This window comes from Oenanthe melanoleuca, chromosome 4 (genome assembly GCF_029582105.1).
Source record: "Oenanthe melanoleuca isolate GR-GAL-2019-014 chromosome 4, OMel1.0, whole genome shotgun sequence".
Lineage (NCBI taxonomy): Eukaryota > Metazoa > Chordata > Aves > Passeriformes > Muscicapidae > Oenanthe > Oenanthe melanoleuca.
In genome coordinates this window covers 64586166-64603888 of record NC_079337.1, presented here as the reverse complement: position 1 = coordinate 64603888, position 17723 = coordinate 64586166, and the positions used below count along the sequence as shown (strand labels likewise).

At 40.8% G+C, this 17723-nt stretch overlaps 1 protein-coding gene across 1 annotated transcript in view; it reads left to right on the top strand.

The window, feature by feature from the left end:
* Positions 1-17723, top strand: part of EIF2AK3 (eukaryotic translation initiation factor 2 alpha kinase 3) — a 42166-nt gene that overhangs the window by 13743 nt on the left and 10700 nt on the right. Inside the window, exons 3-12 of the mRNA XM_056490068.1 lie at positions 7814-8008; positions 9602-9732; positions 11411-11645; positions 11895-12057; positions 12920-13057; positions 13599-13721; positions 14267-14487; positions 14820-14932; positions 15920-16042; positions 17249-17398. Of these exons, the coding sequence (XP_056346043.1) occupies positions 7814-8008; positions 9602-9732; positions 11411-11645; positions 11895-12057; positions 12920-13057; positions 13599-13721; positions 14267-14487; positions 14820-14932; positions 15920-16042; positions 17249-17398 (1592 nt within the window). The remainder of the gene's footprint in view (positions 1-7813; positions 8009-9601; positions 9733-11410; positions 11646-11894; positions 12058-12919; positions 13058-13598; positions 13722-14266; positions 14488-14819; positions 14933-15919; positions 16043-17248; positions 17399-17723) is intronic.

Below are 17723 nucleotides of genomic sequence, written 5' to 3'. Positions count from 1 at the left end.
CCTTACAGTCAATCCAAACCTTCCCTGATGGAACTTGAACCCATTCCTTCTTGTCCTATTGCTTGTTTCTTGGGAAAAGGGATTGAATCCTCTCACCTGGCTAAAACTTCCAATTGGGTAGTTGTAGAGAGCAATAAGATCTTCCCTGAGCCTCCTTTTTCTCCAGGCTAACTAACTGCAGCCCCCTCAGCCATTTCTTGCAAGTCTTGTGGTCTGGACCCTTTACCTCCTGGGTTGAGGTAAGGGCAGGAAGAGAGCTTGTAATTTAATTGTGTATGGCCCACTGCACATTTTGTATTGGCTGTTTAGCAGTTCTGGTGTTTACAGATACTAAAATGGATCAACTCTAGTACCTAGACAAATACCAGTTTCAGGTAATCAATAACTTATTTGGAATACAGCCACCCAATACACAAAACATTTATTAACATTTATAACATTATTCAGAGCCTTTTTAAACTTTCAGGCTATATCTTTATCTATATAAAGAAGGGCCCATTCCAAGGGTTAAGCATTTAGGCAGTTTAGCAAATCTTTCCTCCAGCAGCACAGCACTGACATCTCATTTCCAAATTTCTTCTGGACTTTGTGCTCCAAAAGGAGGTAACTATTAATCTTTGTCAGACTCACTGCATGTTTCATGCACTCTTTCTTTGCATCCTGGAAAGAGGAGACTGTGATTTGCCATTCTGTTCTCCTCGTGTATCAGGCTCTTCCTATAGGAGTTGCTTTGTGACTTAGTTTTTCACATGGACTGTGTCCTTATCTGCAAAACCATCCTGTCCACACAGGGCCAAGGGAAGAAACACACAGGGTCCAGCACAGATCACTTTGAATCCTGGTCTCCTGAAGTGCCATGAGCTTCTGCTATTGCACCTGCATGCATGCCAGATTCCCACCAAAGCCACTCTGTCACATCCCTCCACAGCTGGACAGGGGAGAGAAAAATCTGATGAAAAGGCTTGTGGGTCAAGATGAGAGCAAGGAGAAATCATTCACCAGGCACTGTCACGGGCAAAGCAAACTCACCTCAGGGAAACCATTTTTATTAGCAATAAAACTGGGATAAAATAAATAAATAATAAAAACAGAAAGGATAAGGAGAAATAAAACCAAATCTGAAGAAGACCTTCCCCCATCCCTCCCTTCTTCCCAGGGTTAATTTCACCCCAATTTTCTCTCCCTCCACCCCAGAGTGGCGTAGGGGCATGGGTGTGGCACTGCAGTAAGTTCATCACACGTTGGCTCTGCCACTTCTTCCTCCTCAGGGGAGGGCTCCTCACACTTTTCCTCTGCTCCAGTGTAGGGTTCTTCCCACCCCTGTAGCCCCCCAATACCAAAGCCTTGCCATGCAAACCAAAATGCAAGTACCAGTTTGCTGTGGTGGCTGATGAACTTCTGTGAAGGGCCTGATTCTGGAAAGGCAAGGCTTTGGGTAATTTTTTTTTTTTTTCCATTAATCCACTCCCTTATGTGCTGTTAGTTTCAAGGAGCTCAGTGTTGGGCTCAGTAGCAGCAGCACTGGTTTGTCTCAGAAAGCAGTGCTCTTAAGTTTCAGAAGACTTGCAGTCTTATTAATAAAACTTGCCATGTAAAAGAGGGGGATGGAATAATGTCAAAATAAAGTCTTAAAGCACCGTGTAGTTGGGTTTTTTTATTATTATTAAGGAGAACAGTTTTTAAAAGTCTGTTACCATGGCAGCAGAGCAGGCTGGCATCTCTGTATCTCAAAACCTCAAGTCTTGTTTGATTATGATTAAAGTAACGGTGGTATTTCAGTTTGCTTGTCTTCAGAGGAAGGGTCTGTGTGATTGCACAGCAAACAGTATTGGGTTCCTGATCTCTTTTGAAGCTGGGGTGGTCTAGTAAGCACATTGCAGTTCCTCAGATTTCCTGTGCAGCCCTTCAGGGGAGGGCAGAGCAGGAATAATTCCTTTAAGGGCAAACTCAAGCTGAACAAGGTGCTATGCCCCTGATGCTGGAAAGGAGAGTGAAAGTCTCAAGCTGCTGCGCTGCTGTCATCCGTTGCTTTTTGCACTGTTTGTGTAAAAGACAGTTTTGTCAGGACCCTGGTGCTTACACCTGATCAGATTTTAAGATCTGAAGTGCAGAATCATGACAGATATCAGCTCTAGTCTTTTATTAAAGTTCTCAGGAGGATGTTGCAGGTGTTGCTTTGAAGAGAGAGAAGAAAGGAGTTTTGAAATGAGTTCTGTAGTACTCATCCAGGCACAGGGTTACAGTATCACTTTACACACTCATCCTACAGAAAATACAGGCCCGCAAAAGTTGAATTTATTACTCTTTTCCATGAAAAATGAAAGAGAAACTACCAGCTTATGGAGTATGAGGGATGATGGAAGGAGAAGAAAGACTGTAATAGATATAAACTGTGTCATAAGGTACTTAATGTATGTAGGAGTCAGGGGCCAGGTTTGGTCACTCAATAGATGCTGTGAACTGTTGCTGGGTGAGCTGTACAGCCTGATGGTACAAATCAGCCTGGGCTTGGAGAAACATCCCCGCTCACTGTTGCTGTGCAGACCTGGTGTGCTCTTTCAGGCTGTCACACCCCAGCTGAGGTGAAACCTATTTCTCTGATGTGCCGCCCTGGCAGTGGCCTCTGCAGAGCAGGAAGGCCACCTAATCCCACCTCTGTAAACAGCTCAATAAAATACTGATTAGCTGATGTCCAGGTGCAGCCTTTCTCACGGTCCTGGTCTCAAGGAGGGTTTGGGCAATGTTCGGTGCTTAACAGGCACAGGAGGTGGTCAGGACAGGTATGCACTTTGTAAACAAGTGTAGTGCTGAGATCAGAAGTCATGGCACTCACAAGAAGGAGACGTTTTCTAGACAAACAACAACCTGTCTGTCAGTATTTCCTGCCTCAGCTTCCTCATTGCCCTTGAACAAGTCTCAGGTTGTTTTACTGATGTAAGTCGTGGACTTCCCTTCACACTCAATTTTCTTTTTACTGGCTGGTTGGATTGAACAGCCCTGTATGTTTTTAAGAATACTTTGCTCTCTGTTTTTCAAAAGATTGTGCTTGTGTCTGGGTCTTTGTTCTCTTAAGGAAGTGGGGATGCTGTGGGCCTTGGAGAAGGCTCTGTTTGGCCCCTTCATCCCAGTGTGATGCTTGATTAGGGTTTGCCTGTTACTAACAGTACACTGTCATCCTTGTAGTGCCCTGTGCTTCAGGATTTCTGCAGGTCGCTGGAGGCAAAACAGATGAATCAGCATCCTGAAATCTAAGGTGAAGAGGAGAAATAACCTCTTCTAACCTCCCTTATTGGAAGGAAGTCATAAACCCATGACTCTGTGCAGATAACCTTCCTGCATGCATGACAAAAAAAAAGCAGACAATAAATCAGTTCCAGACCATCCCAAACTAGGGACATCTCAAAAATTGTGTGTGTGTGTGTGTGAAGTATATATATCTGTATTACCTGAAAAATCTGTAATCATATACAGTAGGGATACCTATGTTACTGCCTGTCTATGGATTTGTGGTTTTAATTTGTTTGTTTGTTTTTTTTAATGTGGAGCATACCAGCTTGCTTTCACTTTCCCAGATTTCTTTGTGCAGACTCTTGTTTCTACCCTTCAGTATAAAGCTGCCATATGTGACTTTTAATATGTTGCCTAGATTAATTTTAAAGAGGTTTAAAAGACATAGTTCTCAGTGAGAAGTAGTTTTCTTAAGAGTGTGCTTGATGTTGACTTTGATCCTGTTTGTTACAGTGATCCTATTGTAGGGATAATCATAGAGGGGGAAAAAAACTGGTACCCTTATCATTTAAGATCATGTAGGTTGGTCTTAGTTAATTAGTAACTGGAATGAAGCTCTTGCAGCTTATAGTAACAGCAAGATTTGAAAACTACAAGCAGAAGTGTTAGAAAAACATGAAGACATAAAATCCTATTTTAAGGAAAATATTTCACTTGTGCGTGGTTATTTCCTTGGAGTTAGTAGATAGTCCAGCCCATCTGTAAACAATAATATTGACTGTTTTGGCAGCAGACTTGGCTCAGATGTGTCTGCACGTGAGCAGGCTTGATTTTTGTTTCAGACGATAAAGAGCCTTAAGAAGGGGGTAGAATGTCACGCCTGCTGTTAAACAGCTCCTGGAAGCTTGTTTTGATCTCTGTTTACACAATTTTCCCTTTTCTTTCTGTTTCTCTTCTCTCCACCGCTATAAATCAGCGCCTTCCCGCGCCGATCAACCTGCCGTGGCACCTGGCGTACGGTGCCCTCCTTTCCAGTAAAGAGTCTAGACAGCAAATTCCCTGGAAGCATGTGCCATTCCAGATCGTTATGCCTTTTTGCTTTTTTGTGGAAGCTTTTTAGAAACTGCATTACCTCACCCGTCGGCCTGGAGATTGCGCAGCCCGCGCCGCTGATAGGGCTGCAGAGCCCCGCGCAGAGCCAATGGAGAACTTGGGCTGCAAACTCTTAATGAGCAAAAGAGCAGCGGCTCGTTCGGGGCTCCACACTTAATGTGGGGGCTTTTTTTAAGTGTTCCTTCTGAAAGACAAGCCACTTAACAATTATGTGCCATATTGCTGACCAGTGAAGCTGAACAAATAGCTATTTACATTGACAGATCAGAGGAATGTGTAAGTGCATCGTGGTAACCTACATTTTCTGTGCCAAGAGATTTGCAGCTGACTGCCTGGGTGACTCACTCCTTGGATTAGGAGATGAGGTAATGCTTTTGAGATACAGGGTGATGTCATTCCTTTACCTGAGCTGCATGCCAATGCTAGTTACTAGTACTTTCAAGGAAAGTCCCTTTTCTGCTTCTGTTGTACTAGAAAATGAGCTGCATAATTCAGATATTGTTATTAATGTCCTTCTGAAACCTCTGGCTGAACTGCCCTTTTGAAAACAGATCTCACCACAAGTGGCCACAAATGCCTTTTGTTACACATGTATGTTGGCACCTGCAAGTGGCACATTTGCATACCTGCCCCATTCTTCAAATAAAGCTTTTCTGTTAAAAGAAGACCTTCGTGGTAATCAGATGCTGTCAGCACTGTGTCTCGTAATCCATTTATAGATAGAGTTATCTCAAAAGAAGGTGATTTTTTAACCCTGCTCTGTTTCTGTAGTGAAATAGCTCATTTGTGATGGTTAGTAACCCAAATGTCTCACTTGCACTTAGGGTCAGTTTAACCTTATCCACTCCTACTCTGGCATTGTCCTTCACTGCAGCAGCTCTTCCTGCTGCCTGTGCTCCCTTTCCTGATGTGTTCATTGACAGTAGCTGTGTCTTTTCTCAGCTTTTCCCTCCCAATATCACCCAGGTTGTGCTGCTCCTGTGGATGCCCTCAAGGCTGGCAGCACGGACAGGTGATCAGCAGAGCTGACCAACAGTGTCACCTGTCCTCTGCAGTTTATGGGGACCGAGGCTCTAACAGGGCAGGCAGAGAGCCACTGCCACGGAACCTTCAAAGCCATGACCTGCTTTGATCCTTATACTGGGAGATGTGTGTTGCTGAGACAGCTCCATGCATCTTGGAAATTCGGGTGTGGTTCCTAGAAATGGCCAATGTGTGTGTGTGTTGTTTGCTGGTGGAAAATTTCCTGCTCGGGCCCTGGAGCAAGAACTTTGGGACAGGGGAGGCACTTAAGGTGATGTGTGTCACACTGTCCCCAGAGCTTGCAGTTACCCACAGAGATTCTTCCTTGCTCAGCAGCAATTCCTGGGCACTTTACCCCACTGTCTCCATTCTTCAAAAGCCATGGAATAGTCTCCAGCCCTTGGAGCAGAGTATCTCATACTGGCAAGGGCCTTCAGACAGCTTGCGTGCATATGGATCATGTGCAGATCCATTCAGAGGATTTGTTAATGCAAAGTAACAGCTGCAAGGCTAAAAGTTGTCATCAAAATTATTATGGGCTTCTGAAAGAATATATTACTGAAACATTTTGTGGTATTACTCCTCTGTGTTGAATGTTTTAACTTCCACCATGCTTACAGCTGCAATTTTGGCACTGGCATTTTGGTTTTAAAAAGGTGTTTTCCAAATCTTTCCAGTCTTTTATTTCTCAAGACCACAAGGGTGCTCTTGAATATGAATGTTTATGTAAACTTTATTTGTTTGCTTTGGTGATCTCTACAAATGATACCCCCCCACTCCCCACAAGAATATTTGCTTTTTTGTTGGTTTATTTCTCTGTGTGTGTGTAGGGCTGTGTGTGTTTATCTTTCCTCCCCAATAGTAGATCATAATGGAACATTAGTGTATCACATACCATGTTTTTTCCAGTGTCTTTGGCCTTTATTGCCATAATGTAAATATCTGAGAGGTAAAAACACACCTAGTTTTGCTTTGTAAAGAGCTTCACAGCTAATCTCAGGGGTTTATTTTTATCATCTCTTCAATTACACATTGTGCTCCTGAGAGGAGTTTTTATTTTAGTTGTCTGTCATCATGAGGTTTTTCAAAGCTGGAAAGCATCAGTGTTGGATCCTTTGGGGATCTTAAATACCAGCAGTGTGGGGTAACTCATCTGAATTTTCTCTTTAAATGAGGTGTGTTGAACAGTGAGCAGAGGAGATATTAGTCATGACATGCACACATCTACAACATCTGTCTTTCCTCCCTGTTCAGGTGAATCCCAGCTTTGCTTAATGCTGTTTGCTCGACTGTGACCCAGTTGTTAGAGGAATACAAAGTTCCATGTTATATGAAGTTAGAATCATGCAGAAGATGTGGTTTCAGATGCTCACAGTGGCTCCAGAAATGATAACAAGGAACCTTCTGCATCTTTTGTACCACTTTGTAATATACATCTGTGCCTTGGAGTCTGAGCAGGAATATTTTTTTCCAAGTGACTAATACACATGTACCAGAAACAGTCTTCAATTTCTAATGTGTTAAGAAACTGAATTTAATGCAATTATATTGTAGGATACTGCCCAAATGGACAGAGGTTCTGAAAAAGCACTAAAACCTCCCATGTTAATCCACATCCTCAGAAACTAAGATTATGTGGATTACAGTTCTCACTGTTCTTGGTGGGCACAGCCACTCTGGCTCCACAGCATTAGTTATGGTCCATCATGCTGATAATGAGTTTCTTAATAAGTCCCTTAGTACTCACTGACAATGACTCATACTTCCTAGCTAGGATCTCCTTGAAAATCTCTGTGTAATGGATGAAATATTGTATCCCAGTGAAGATTTCTCCTCTTACTTCTGTGTTTAGGGAAAAGCCAGGCAATTTTTAAAGGAACAGTATCTTATAGATAAGAAATTTTGAGAAGTCAGATTTAACTGTCTGGAGAGGCAAAGGTGAAATGTGAGCTCTGATCTCAGTGATAATTTCTCTCTCTGCTTTACAGAAGGTTGGATATTCTGGAATAGGCATTAATCGTGAAAAGCCTCAGTTGTACTTTTAAAATTACTCTATCTTGAAGTGATCACAAATAATCTGCAAAACTTTGCACTTTAACCAGTGCCTGTCTCTTGGGGAATGCTTCAACCCACATCATATTTTCTGCAGTTTTGGATGAAACCTGTCAACTCATAGAGCTCTCAAATGTTTTGAAGAAGTGTCACACACTGAACTGTTTTTTAGCTAAGAATAGTGAAATATGGATTTGATTTGAATGCCTGAAAGTTTTCTATCTTCAGTATAATTTTGAAAAATAGGACTCTGAGATTCAAAACCATTAGGACACTGGAGCATAATGCACTGCTTTTTAATACATTGCTTATACAGCATTTCTGTTGCATTTGTGGTCTGTGTGTTTTAATAAAATGATGGTTAAACCATAGCTAACCTTGAATTCAATTATTCTAGGTGTTTGGAAACAAGATGATTATCCCTTCCTTGGACGGGGACCTCTTCCAGTGGGACCGGGATCGAGAGAGCATGGAAGCCGTTCCTTTCACCGTCGAGTCTCTTCTGGAGTCGTCCTACAAATTTGGCGAGGACGTTGTCTTAGTTGGGGGAAAGTCTTTGACCACCTATGGGCTGAGCTCCTATTCAGGGAAGGTAAGAGCCTGAAAAGGTGTTTTGTGTGTGTGTCTGAGCTCTGCCTTGCAAACAGGTAACTCCTGAGGTTTAAACTGTGGTGCAGCTCAGGGCACGAAAGGGCAGAACCTGAGCTTTGTGGGCTGCAAAAGGTGGCCTGGCACTGCAATCTCCTTCCTGGGAGTGCCTGCTCTGCCTCCTGTGCTGGCTTTAACCCTTGTCTCACCATTTGCTAACCCAGCAGAGCACTGTTCACTTTTTACTGGATTAGTTTTGTGCTGGCTTAGCTGTAGCAGGGTATCAGGGAGTGCCAGAGCCAGCACAAGGGAAGGGACAGCAGGTTTGTTACCAGAGCATAGTGAGAGGATAAGAGGGATGACCCTTTTCTGTGGGAGGAGTTCAGCTTTATCATCTTGCTCTTCGTGAAACAGACTTCGCATTTCAGCTCACTGTGTATCAATTAATGCTTTCGGTGACACCTTTTTTCAGCTAATTTCAGATTTTTCAAAATTCATAAGAAGAGAAAAAATTCAGCATATATAAAACTTGAGGACTTTCAGTTGTTGTCAGTGTGTTTACTATCAGAAGAAATTCTCCTTATATTTTAAAGTCATATTTAAAAGTTAAGTTAAATGTCAGATGTCATTGAAGTGCTTGTAGTTACTTTGTGTAGTGAAGAACAGACATTTGGTGTTTCAGAAACATTGCATTTTAAAACAAGATGAAAAATAGATTCAGTTAAAAAATTTTAGAGCTCCTGGTGTTTGTTTTCAACAAAATCAGGGTGGGTTGTTTGGGTTTTTTTCTCATTTTCATGATACATTTTAATGTGGAACACTTTTATGGTGTGGTGTGGAATTATCACTAATGATAAAGAGCACAGACCCAAACCAGAGTTCATTAATTCCTTTTGATTTCCTCACTGATAGCAGAGGGCTCTGTGCACCAACAGGCTCCTCCTCGCTCTTCCTCTTCAGAGGAAGAGTTTCCATTTCTGTTTTGATTCCTGGCTTATGTTGACAGTAGCAAGGCTGCCTCTTAGGGGAAATAATTCCTGACTCTTCCTTCCTAAGAGTTTGGACATTGCCCATATAATGCAAATTCTATTTGAGATTGGAACTGTTGGAAACTGTGTGACTGTGAGAGTTCATTAAGGGTTTCTTTTCCTTTTAATAGCTGACAAGGCAAAGGGAGGAGGCTTTGTGGTATTTTATATAAGTCAGTAGTACTTCATTTGAAGCCAATAGAGTTATGCCGAAACAAATATGACATGAAAGCAGAATTATGCTGTGGGTCTTGCAAGAATGTTCTTTTGATGTCCACAGAAATAGTGGGAAAAGAGAGAGCTCAGATTTCTTTGTGTTAGAAGTACATGCAAAATATAGTCAAATGGTAGTCAAAATACCACAGACTGCAAACTTTCTAGAACCCTTTGAAAGTTTATTTCTGAAAAGCCATTATCTCTTAAACCAGGCTTTTCAACATCCCCCCAGTCAAACATCTAAAGTCATGGAATTCCAGCCAAGAACAGGCTGTAAGGATTGTTAGCTTCGAATGCTGCTGTTGATGGTGTTTATTTTGAAGTCACACATGTGAGCCTGCCTTGTCCCTCAGGTGAAGTACATCTGCTCAGCCGTGGGCTGCCGCCGCTGGGACGACGAGGAGACGGAGCAGGAGGAGACGCTGCTGCTGCACCGCACCCAGAAAACCGTCCGGGCTGTGGGGCCACGCAGTGGCAATGAAAAGTGAGTCTGAGAACTGTTCAGAGCACTCCCATAGAGATGGTGAGACAGAAAAGACAGGAATCAGATCACAGCTACTTCCCTTGTCCTTGCTCAGCTCGGAAGAGTTTGTCACTGCTCTGCTGCACAAGGCAAATGTCACTATGATGTTTGTTCTAACTGTTGCTTTTGTGCAAGAGGAGACAGTTTAAAAGTGTTCTTATAATCTACTCATTTCTTCACCTACTAATGGTAATTGTCACTGGGGAGGGGTTTATACATGATGTCTTAAGTTGGTAGTTTATATAATTCTTTGATTTATGTTGTTCATCCTGTAATGTAGGTGGTCTGTTCTTTCTAAGCTGTAGAAACTGGCTTAATCTGTGATTTTTTCTAACACTGTCACATTGAAGTTTTAATTCATCAAGATTTCTGTAAAATTATAGACATGTATTTTCTGGGAAAAAAAGAAACCCAAACCCACTTCATAAACACAGACTTCAAAAGCTGGTTTCTGTACATAGATACAAGTAACTGCCCAGCAACACAGTGGAGAATCAGTCATTCCCTGTTCCCCTGCTCCCTCTTCTGTTGGCAGCAGGATGTGACAGGATGTGAATTTATAGCCTGTCAGAGAGAGGCTAATGAGAGCTCAGTAGATTAACAGATCAGATGTCTGAGAGGATAAATCTTGGTTTTTGTGTTTCTTAGAGACACATACTAGCCAGGAGAGGTGTGTCAAAACCATAGTATTTAGTCTTGTGTCCCAGAGTCCTCCTGTCTTTGTGGTGAGAAGCAGAAGTGCTTTCCTGGTGACAGGGAATGGGAAGAAGCATCTGGGGTTTTAACTCAGAGAAAGAAACATCTTTAATAAATCAACCAGGTGTATAAAATATGCCAAACTTTTACTATAAGGATGCAAATTCTTTAAAGAGCCAGTTTGGGCTCCTGGTGGTTTCCAGACTAGTAAGAAGCTTTAGGTATCCAAATATCCCGTTCAAGAAATATTTACCCCTTCATGCTGTCTAAACATGCCATGTTTTCCCCATCTGTATCTTTGTAGGTTTACAAGAATTGAAGAGTTTTTTGCTGTGCAAGAAAACTGTGCTCCTTACACATTTCCTTGCACATTTGTCTATTTTTTTGATGTTAACCTATGGCACATGAGCAATCCTGGTTTCATGAAGTACCTGTCAAGGGGTCTGGTTTAGATGGTATATGGGGTTAAACAAAAAAGCATTGTCCCTTTCTCAGTTTGAAAAATCTTATGTCTCCAGTTAAATCCACTAAATCAGTGAAGAGAAAAACGGCTTGTAGAGTGCTGCTTCCTAAGAGCTTTGTACTTTCTGCTTTCATCAGCTACAGGATGTTTTCTTACTAAGCAGACCCAGCTGTAGTATTTGATGTAGTATTTTTTTTCCCATTTCATGCACTAAACCTTTAATGCCATTGGCCCTACTTTACCAGCTTTTTTCTCTGTTCACTCGTCATGTTGGACAGCATTTCTCAGCTTGTCTGATTTGTGTTCTGGATTAGCACTCCCCTCCTGGTACAGTTTTGTTCATTTGACAGTCTGAGAGTTTGCTGTGAAAATATGGGCCAAGTATAGGTAATTCAGTTTAGAAATCTTCTCCCAAGAGGACTTGGGACTTCCTTGGAATATAAAAGCTGTTTCTACAAAGGTTTTCTCTTTTTCTTTGAGGTGGAATTTCAGTGTTGGTCACTTTGAGCTGCGCTATGTCCCAGATATTGAAACCAGAGCAGGATACATTGAGAGCAATTTTAAGTCATCTATGAACAAAGAAGAAACAAAACTTATTTCAGATGTGGATGAGCAGGAAGCTATGATGAAAGACACAGTGATAAAGGTCTCTGTGGCTGACTGGAAGGTGATGGCTTTTAACAGACGAGGAGGACATCTGGAATGGGAATACCAGGTAGGGGGAAGGAATATTAAATATCACAAAAGTAGATGTTTTGAAGATATCTTTCATCTTTGGTTTCAGGCATTGTCTTTGTAAAGGAGCACACATCTGCTTGTAATTTTTTAACTGAAGTTCTGACTTTGAGCTGCTGCATCTGTTTAACAATTTAAACAAGAAATTTAAACACTTCTTTTTTTATTATTCTTATTTAATAACTCATTAATACAACATTAATTTTCCAATTATCTCTCTCTCCTTCAGTTTTGCACTCCAATTGCTTCTGCATGGCTGCTTAAGGATGGCAAAGTAATTCCAATCAGTCTGTTTGATGACACGAGTTACACAGCAAATAATGAGGTACTGGAAGATGAAGAAGATCTTGTGGAAGCTGCCAGAGGGGCCACAGAATCCAGTGTCTATTTGGGTGAGACACCAGCTGCAGCATTTTCTGTAGTGAACATTATTAATTTCTCTGTTGAGGTTGTATTAAAGCAAATCTTTTTGTACTGGTAGATTTGAAGCCCATGAATCTTTTCCATTTTGATTCTGAAATGTTCATTGCTTTGTAGTTTCAGTACATTGGAGATGACTAAAAGTCTTGAAACTTTAGAAGGCAGGTTGACAGCTAACAAAGCAGCCTTATTGCCCATTAATTTGTACACTGATTGCAGTAACTTACTATGAAGAAAAATTCAGATAAAATTTTACATGGCTTAGTTGTCATCCAGCTGTCAGAATTCATTGGATGTGGTTTGTGACAATTTGAAATAGAAGTCCTCAGCTGTGTGTCTCTGGGAGGTAAATGTGCTTTAGTTTTCTAAGACTTGGTTTGCCTTAGCCTTTTTCTCTGTCTTTGCACCTTGTATCTTTTCAGTTAGTGGTTTGAATAACAGATAAAAATAACACTAGGAAGAAGCCAGATTGTTCCAGCCTTCCTGGTAATGGCTGTATTGTGCAGCATTAACAAGGGTAGGAAGTTTGATTGAGGTCTTACTTCTGCAAATCCCAAATTCCTTTATAGCTCTTAAAAATTGCTGGCCCTTTCCTGCAGCACCAGCTTTCCAACAGTAAAAATGAGGTGTCCTGAACCCTTGCTTTCCTAGAACAAAGGGAAGATATTACTTGATTTTTTTCCAGCCTAGCAATCAGAGGCAGTATCTCAGGTTCTCAGAATATGAAGGAATCTTTTCAGAAATGTTTTTAACCATGTATTTTGACTAGGCAGTTTTATTTCAGAAGTGAAGAGAACCAAATCTAAAGACTAATATGCTTCCTTGCTTCCTTAGGTATGTTCAGGGGCCAGTTGTATCTTCAATCATCAGTCAGAATTTCTAAGAAATTCCCAAGCAGCCCAAAGGCTCTGGAATCCAGGAATGATAATGCAATTATTCCTCTTCCCAAAATCAAATGGAAACCTTTAATCCGTAAGTAACAATTCAGAGTTTCAGTTATTACCTTAGCTCAGGAAGGACAGGACATCTTTCTGATTTCCAGTATGTCTCAAACTAGTCTGATGATTCCAGCTGTAAAATACTTCAGGAATATCTCTGTGCTTTATTAAGTGTTTATTTTTTTCCAATAAGATGTTTAAGGTCTGTTTTCTTATACTATGGATTTGACAGGGTCTTTGTTAGCAATGAAATGTTGGATCTTCTTAATCAAATTGTTCAACAAAAAGAGGAAGAAGTTTTTTGCAGTGGTGTGAATATGAGTGAATTGACTTGTCAAAAGGGAGAATTATTAAGTAACTGTTACCTTAAAGTACCTTTCTTAATGTTTCCTTTGATGAAATTTAATTCTGGTGGCCTGATTCAAGAGGCATTTTGTAAGATTATGCAATTGAAGTTCTCCTTAAATTAATGTGAGAACTGAGTTTTGCAAACAACTGACATTTTATATACTCTGCAGAATAAGCAGTCTGTACTTGAAATAAAGCTCAGTAAATCTTGTCTTTTCTATGCTTAGATTCTCCTTCCAGGACTCCAGTGTTGGTGGGCTCTGATGAGTTTGATAAGTGTCTCAGCAATGACAAGTATTCTCATGAGGAATACAGCAATGGAGCACTGTCAGTTCTGCAGTACCCATATGGTAGGTGAAGTTCCAGACTTTGAAGTGTTTCAAATTAGGATTTATTGTCTGTCAATTTCAATAAATGACCATTTGTTTCACCTTAAATATGTGTATTTTAAAAAATATTTAATGAACTAGGATATTATTGCCCAAACTAGGATTTCCAGATTGTGATGTAGATACAATCAGAGCCACATAAAGCACAACAAAATGCCAGGAGTTGCTACTGAAGAGCTGTTGTGTGTGCTGCTGTTGCCACTGAGAGTTGATTGGAGTAGAAAAATCTTGGGAATTACTTTTTTCAGAATTCATTAACAGTGCTGGAGACTCAGGATGATTGTCACAGGTTTTCCATATGGAAGAAATTCTGGTTTAAAGATAGGGAGACCTAGTTGCTGTCCACAACCTTAATTGACTGAATTTGCTTATGTGCCATTTAAAATCATGGGGCATGGAAATAAAACCACCCCATGTCTATTAACAAGACCTGTTGAGAAGCCAGAGTTGTTTTGGAGCTACACCTGCAAGTATATCTGTGTTCTCCTTGTGTGTTTTATACACAGATAATGGTTATTACTTACCCTACTACAAGAGGGAGAGAAATAAACGTAGCAACCAGATCACGGTTAGATTTTTTGATGACACAAATTACAAGAACATTCGCAAAAAGGATCCTGTTCTCCTGCTTCACTGGTGGAAGGAAATTGTTGGCACCATTGTGTTTTGTATTGTGGCCACAACCTTTATTGTGCGCAAGCTCTTCCATCCCCACCCTTACAGCAGAGTAAGTATTTTTTTTTTCTGAATCCCAAGTACAGAAGGAATTATTTTAGCTGTTTCTCTCAGTTTGTACTTGCAATGAGTAATATTAATAAGTTAATAACTAATGAGATAACAAAATGAAAAGCCTAAATTTATTGTTTAATCTGTGTGTGAAGGCTGCCAGCTGCCACATACAATTTGCTTAACTGCTTCAGCAAGCAGATTAGACTGCTGCTGACGTGTCTGGAGATATTTATTTAATGCCATATCTAGGGTGCAAACCAGTCTCAGGCACTCAAGGAGTTGATTTTGTTTGTTTGTTTGTTTTGTTCTTGTTTTGGAAATCCTTGTTAGCTGCGGAAGGAGTCTGAAACACAGTGTCAGACTGATTGTAAGTATGAGCCCACTTGTGGAGACATTAAAGACAACAGCTGGAGTGATGCCAAGAACTCCGGATATGTGTCAAGGTGAGGTCTGTTCAACACAACATAAACAAGGTGTTTAATCAGTGTGGCTGCTAATATGATCTGGAGATAGAAAGAGTAGGTGTTCACCTGTTCTTACCTAGGAACTCCCAGGTCTGACTTTGCAGCATAATCAGCAACTGGAGCAAAGCAGTCTGTGACCCCATTACTCATAAGACATTGCAGTTATGATTAGTCTCAGAAATTCCAGAGAGTCAACAGGTTACATATGATCAGAAGTATTGCTCTCTTACTTCTGGGCTGATATGCAAAATGGGAGATTGATCCTTGTAGGTCTTAATCAGTGTTTACTCCATCTGTTCCTGTGTTTATGGTATAAGGCAGAGAAAGGCAGTTGCAGATGACATGTTATATACTCTGCAGAATAAGCAGTCTATACTTGAAATAAAACCTTTATTGGTTTTACAAAGGAGTTGGTTAAGATAAAAGGCTGAATAGGGCCATGTCATTATGCTCCAGGGTAAAAGTGACCATTTCCTGTGCATTTGTAACTCAAAATAAAAACCTGGAGTGTTTAAAATGAGGAAGAATAAGAAAAGTAATGATATATAAGAACAGTGATGTTTTGGATGCAGTGTTTAGAAGGACTAGTTGCAGAAACAATTGTTTGGAGTAGGGTTAAAGGCAAGTAATGGTTTAGGAAATAGTCTGCTATAGAAATGTGGGCTATATACTCAGGATCCAGTAGGCATGCAAACTTGTATTCTGAAAAACCTCTTCATTTTGTCCATTGCTTGCAGAATGGATCCTGCTGCATAAACACATACTTAGCAACTGTCCATTTCATAGATAGAGAATTGTTCACAGTGGGTGAGCAGGGAAAAATAAGAAATTCTGCAAGTCTTTCAGCATGTTTTGCCTATACAGAACTACTTCAGTCATGGTCATAAATGACTTAATTTTTCTATCTGTACTAATGCATTTTTATCCTCTATCCTCCCTCCCTTCCTCACACCCCTCTGTTCCCAGATATCTGACAGATTTTGAACCAATTCAGTGTCTGGGTCGTGGAGGTTTTGGAGTGGTTTTTGAAGCCAGAAATAAAGTAGATGACTGCAACTATGCCATCAAGAGGATCCGATTGCCCAACAGGTAGTGAATGGTTTGGTGGGACACAGAATAATGAATGAATGGTGGGATCCCATCCTACACAGAACCATCTGCTCCTGAACTGATTTCCCAGATTAAGATGAATGACATGCTTTTTAACGGGGGCTGTCTTAGTTTTGGCACAGAGAATTGGCATATGCAATCCCAGCAGAGGTGACCTGCTTGGCTAAAACACTTGCATAGCAGATCCCTTTGTGAGGATGCTGCTGCTCCATGGGGATTTCCTTGATGAATGGAGCCTTTGCTAACAGGACCAGTTATTGTAGTGCTGTTAATGTGCTTTTCTCCTTCCTCTCCTTACCTTTCCTACTCCACCTCCTCTTTCATTTCTCTCTCCCTCACCTAATTTTTGACACCATTTGCCCATTTGTTTCATTTTCTGGTCCCACAACCCCCACCTTTTCTCTCAGTCATAGGTGGTCAAGCCATGCTGCTGAATAATCCTACCCAGAGCTTGCAGCACTTCCTTTTAGTGGGAGATGGGAGACACTGCTTCTGGAAATCTCAAGTTAGAACAGCAAGAGGGAGGGGGTAAAGCTATGAAATCTAGAATTACTTTTTTTTTTTTAATGTGGTAAATAAGCATGACTGTTTAAGATTAAAGGTTTTGTTCAGAGATTGAAGGTAGCCTAAATTTTTCTTTTCCAAGCATATTCAAAGCTATTAAATAAAACCATCAGATTTTATTTGATCCAGTTACAGTCTCATGAAGAGAAATAAATTTCTTCAGTAAGACAGGAGGTTGCCTTCTTTCCTGTCCACAGAACAGAAATAGTCCTTATGCAACCACCTTACCTATTGCCAATTAAAAAACTAATACTAAGGTATTGCTGTATGTCTTTTGTGTCAGTGTCTTCTATATCCCAGTAGAATATTGCTGTTCAAAATATTTTTTTTCTATCCTTGAGAACAGTTGAGAGGAAGATGAACTTTTTTTCTTCTTGTTTTTGCTGTCTGTAATTATGTGAAAAGTGAAGACTAAATATTGAGCCATTATGAGTACATTCTACTAAGCTAAAGGAGTTACTCTGGGGAATTTAAGCTGTATTTTTGTTTTGATGTGAAAGGCAATGCTACTGGCCTGGTGTATACTGGGGCAGCTTTGATTAAATTCCTTTGCACAAGTTTTTGTGCTGTGCTGTTGCTTTTTGTGAGTGTTTCTCTTTTTCTGCTCACCCCAAACCTTAGGGAGCTGGCTCGTGAGAAGGTGATGAGGGAAGTCAAAGCTTTGGCTAAGCTCGAGCACCCAGGGATTGTTCGCTATTTCAACGCCTGGCTGGAAGCCCCCCCTGAGAGATGGCAGGAAAAGATGGATGAGCAGTGGTTAAAAGATGAAAGGTAACTCATGGGGCTCTTTTTAACTATTGAATTGGAGATTGTATGTCAAGAGAGCTAGAGAACTGGTAGAGGATCCAGGAAGATGGAGAGACTATCTAGGAGAGAGATGGTTGTTAACTTAGCCTGCAGACTTTTCAATGGAACAGGTAATAATATATCACCCTTTTGCATAAAATTCTTGATTTATGGGTCCTCTCTTGTATTAAGGTCCTTCTTTCAGCTTAGGAAATATCACATGGTTCTTAACTGAACTTGTGTAACTGAATCTTGTGGTGATTGGAAGGTTGGAGCATTGCCTCTGTGATTCAGTTTCATCATTCAGTTT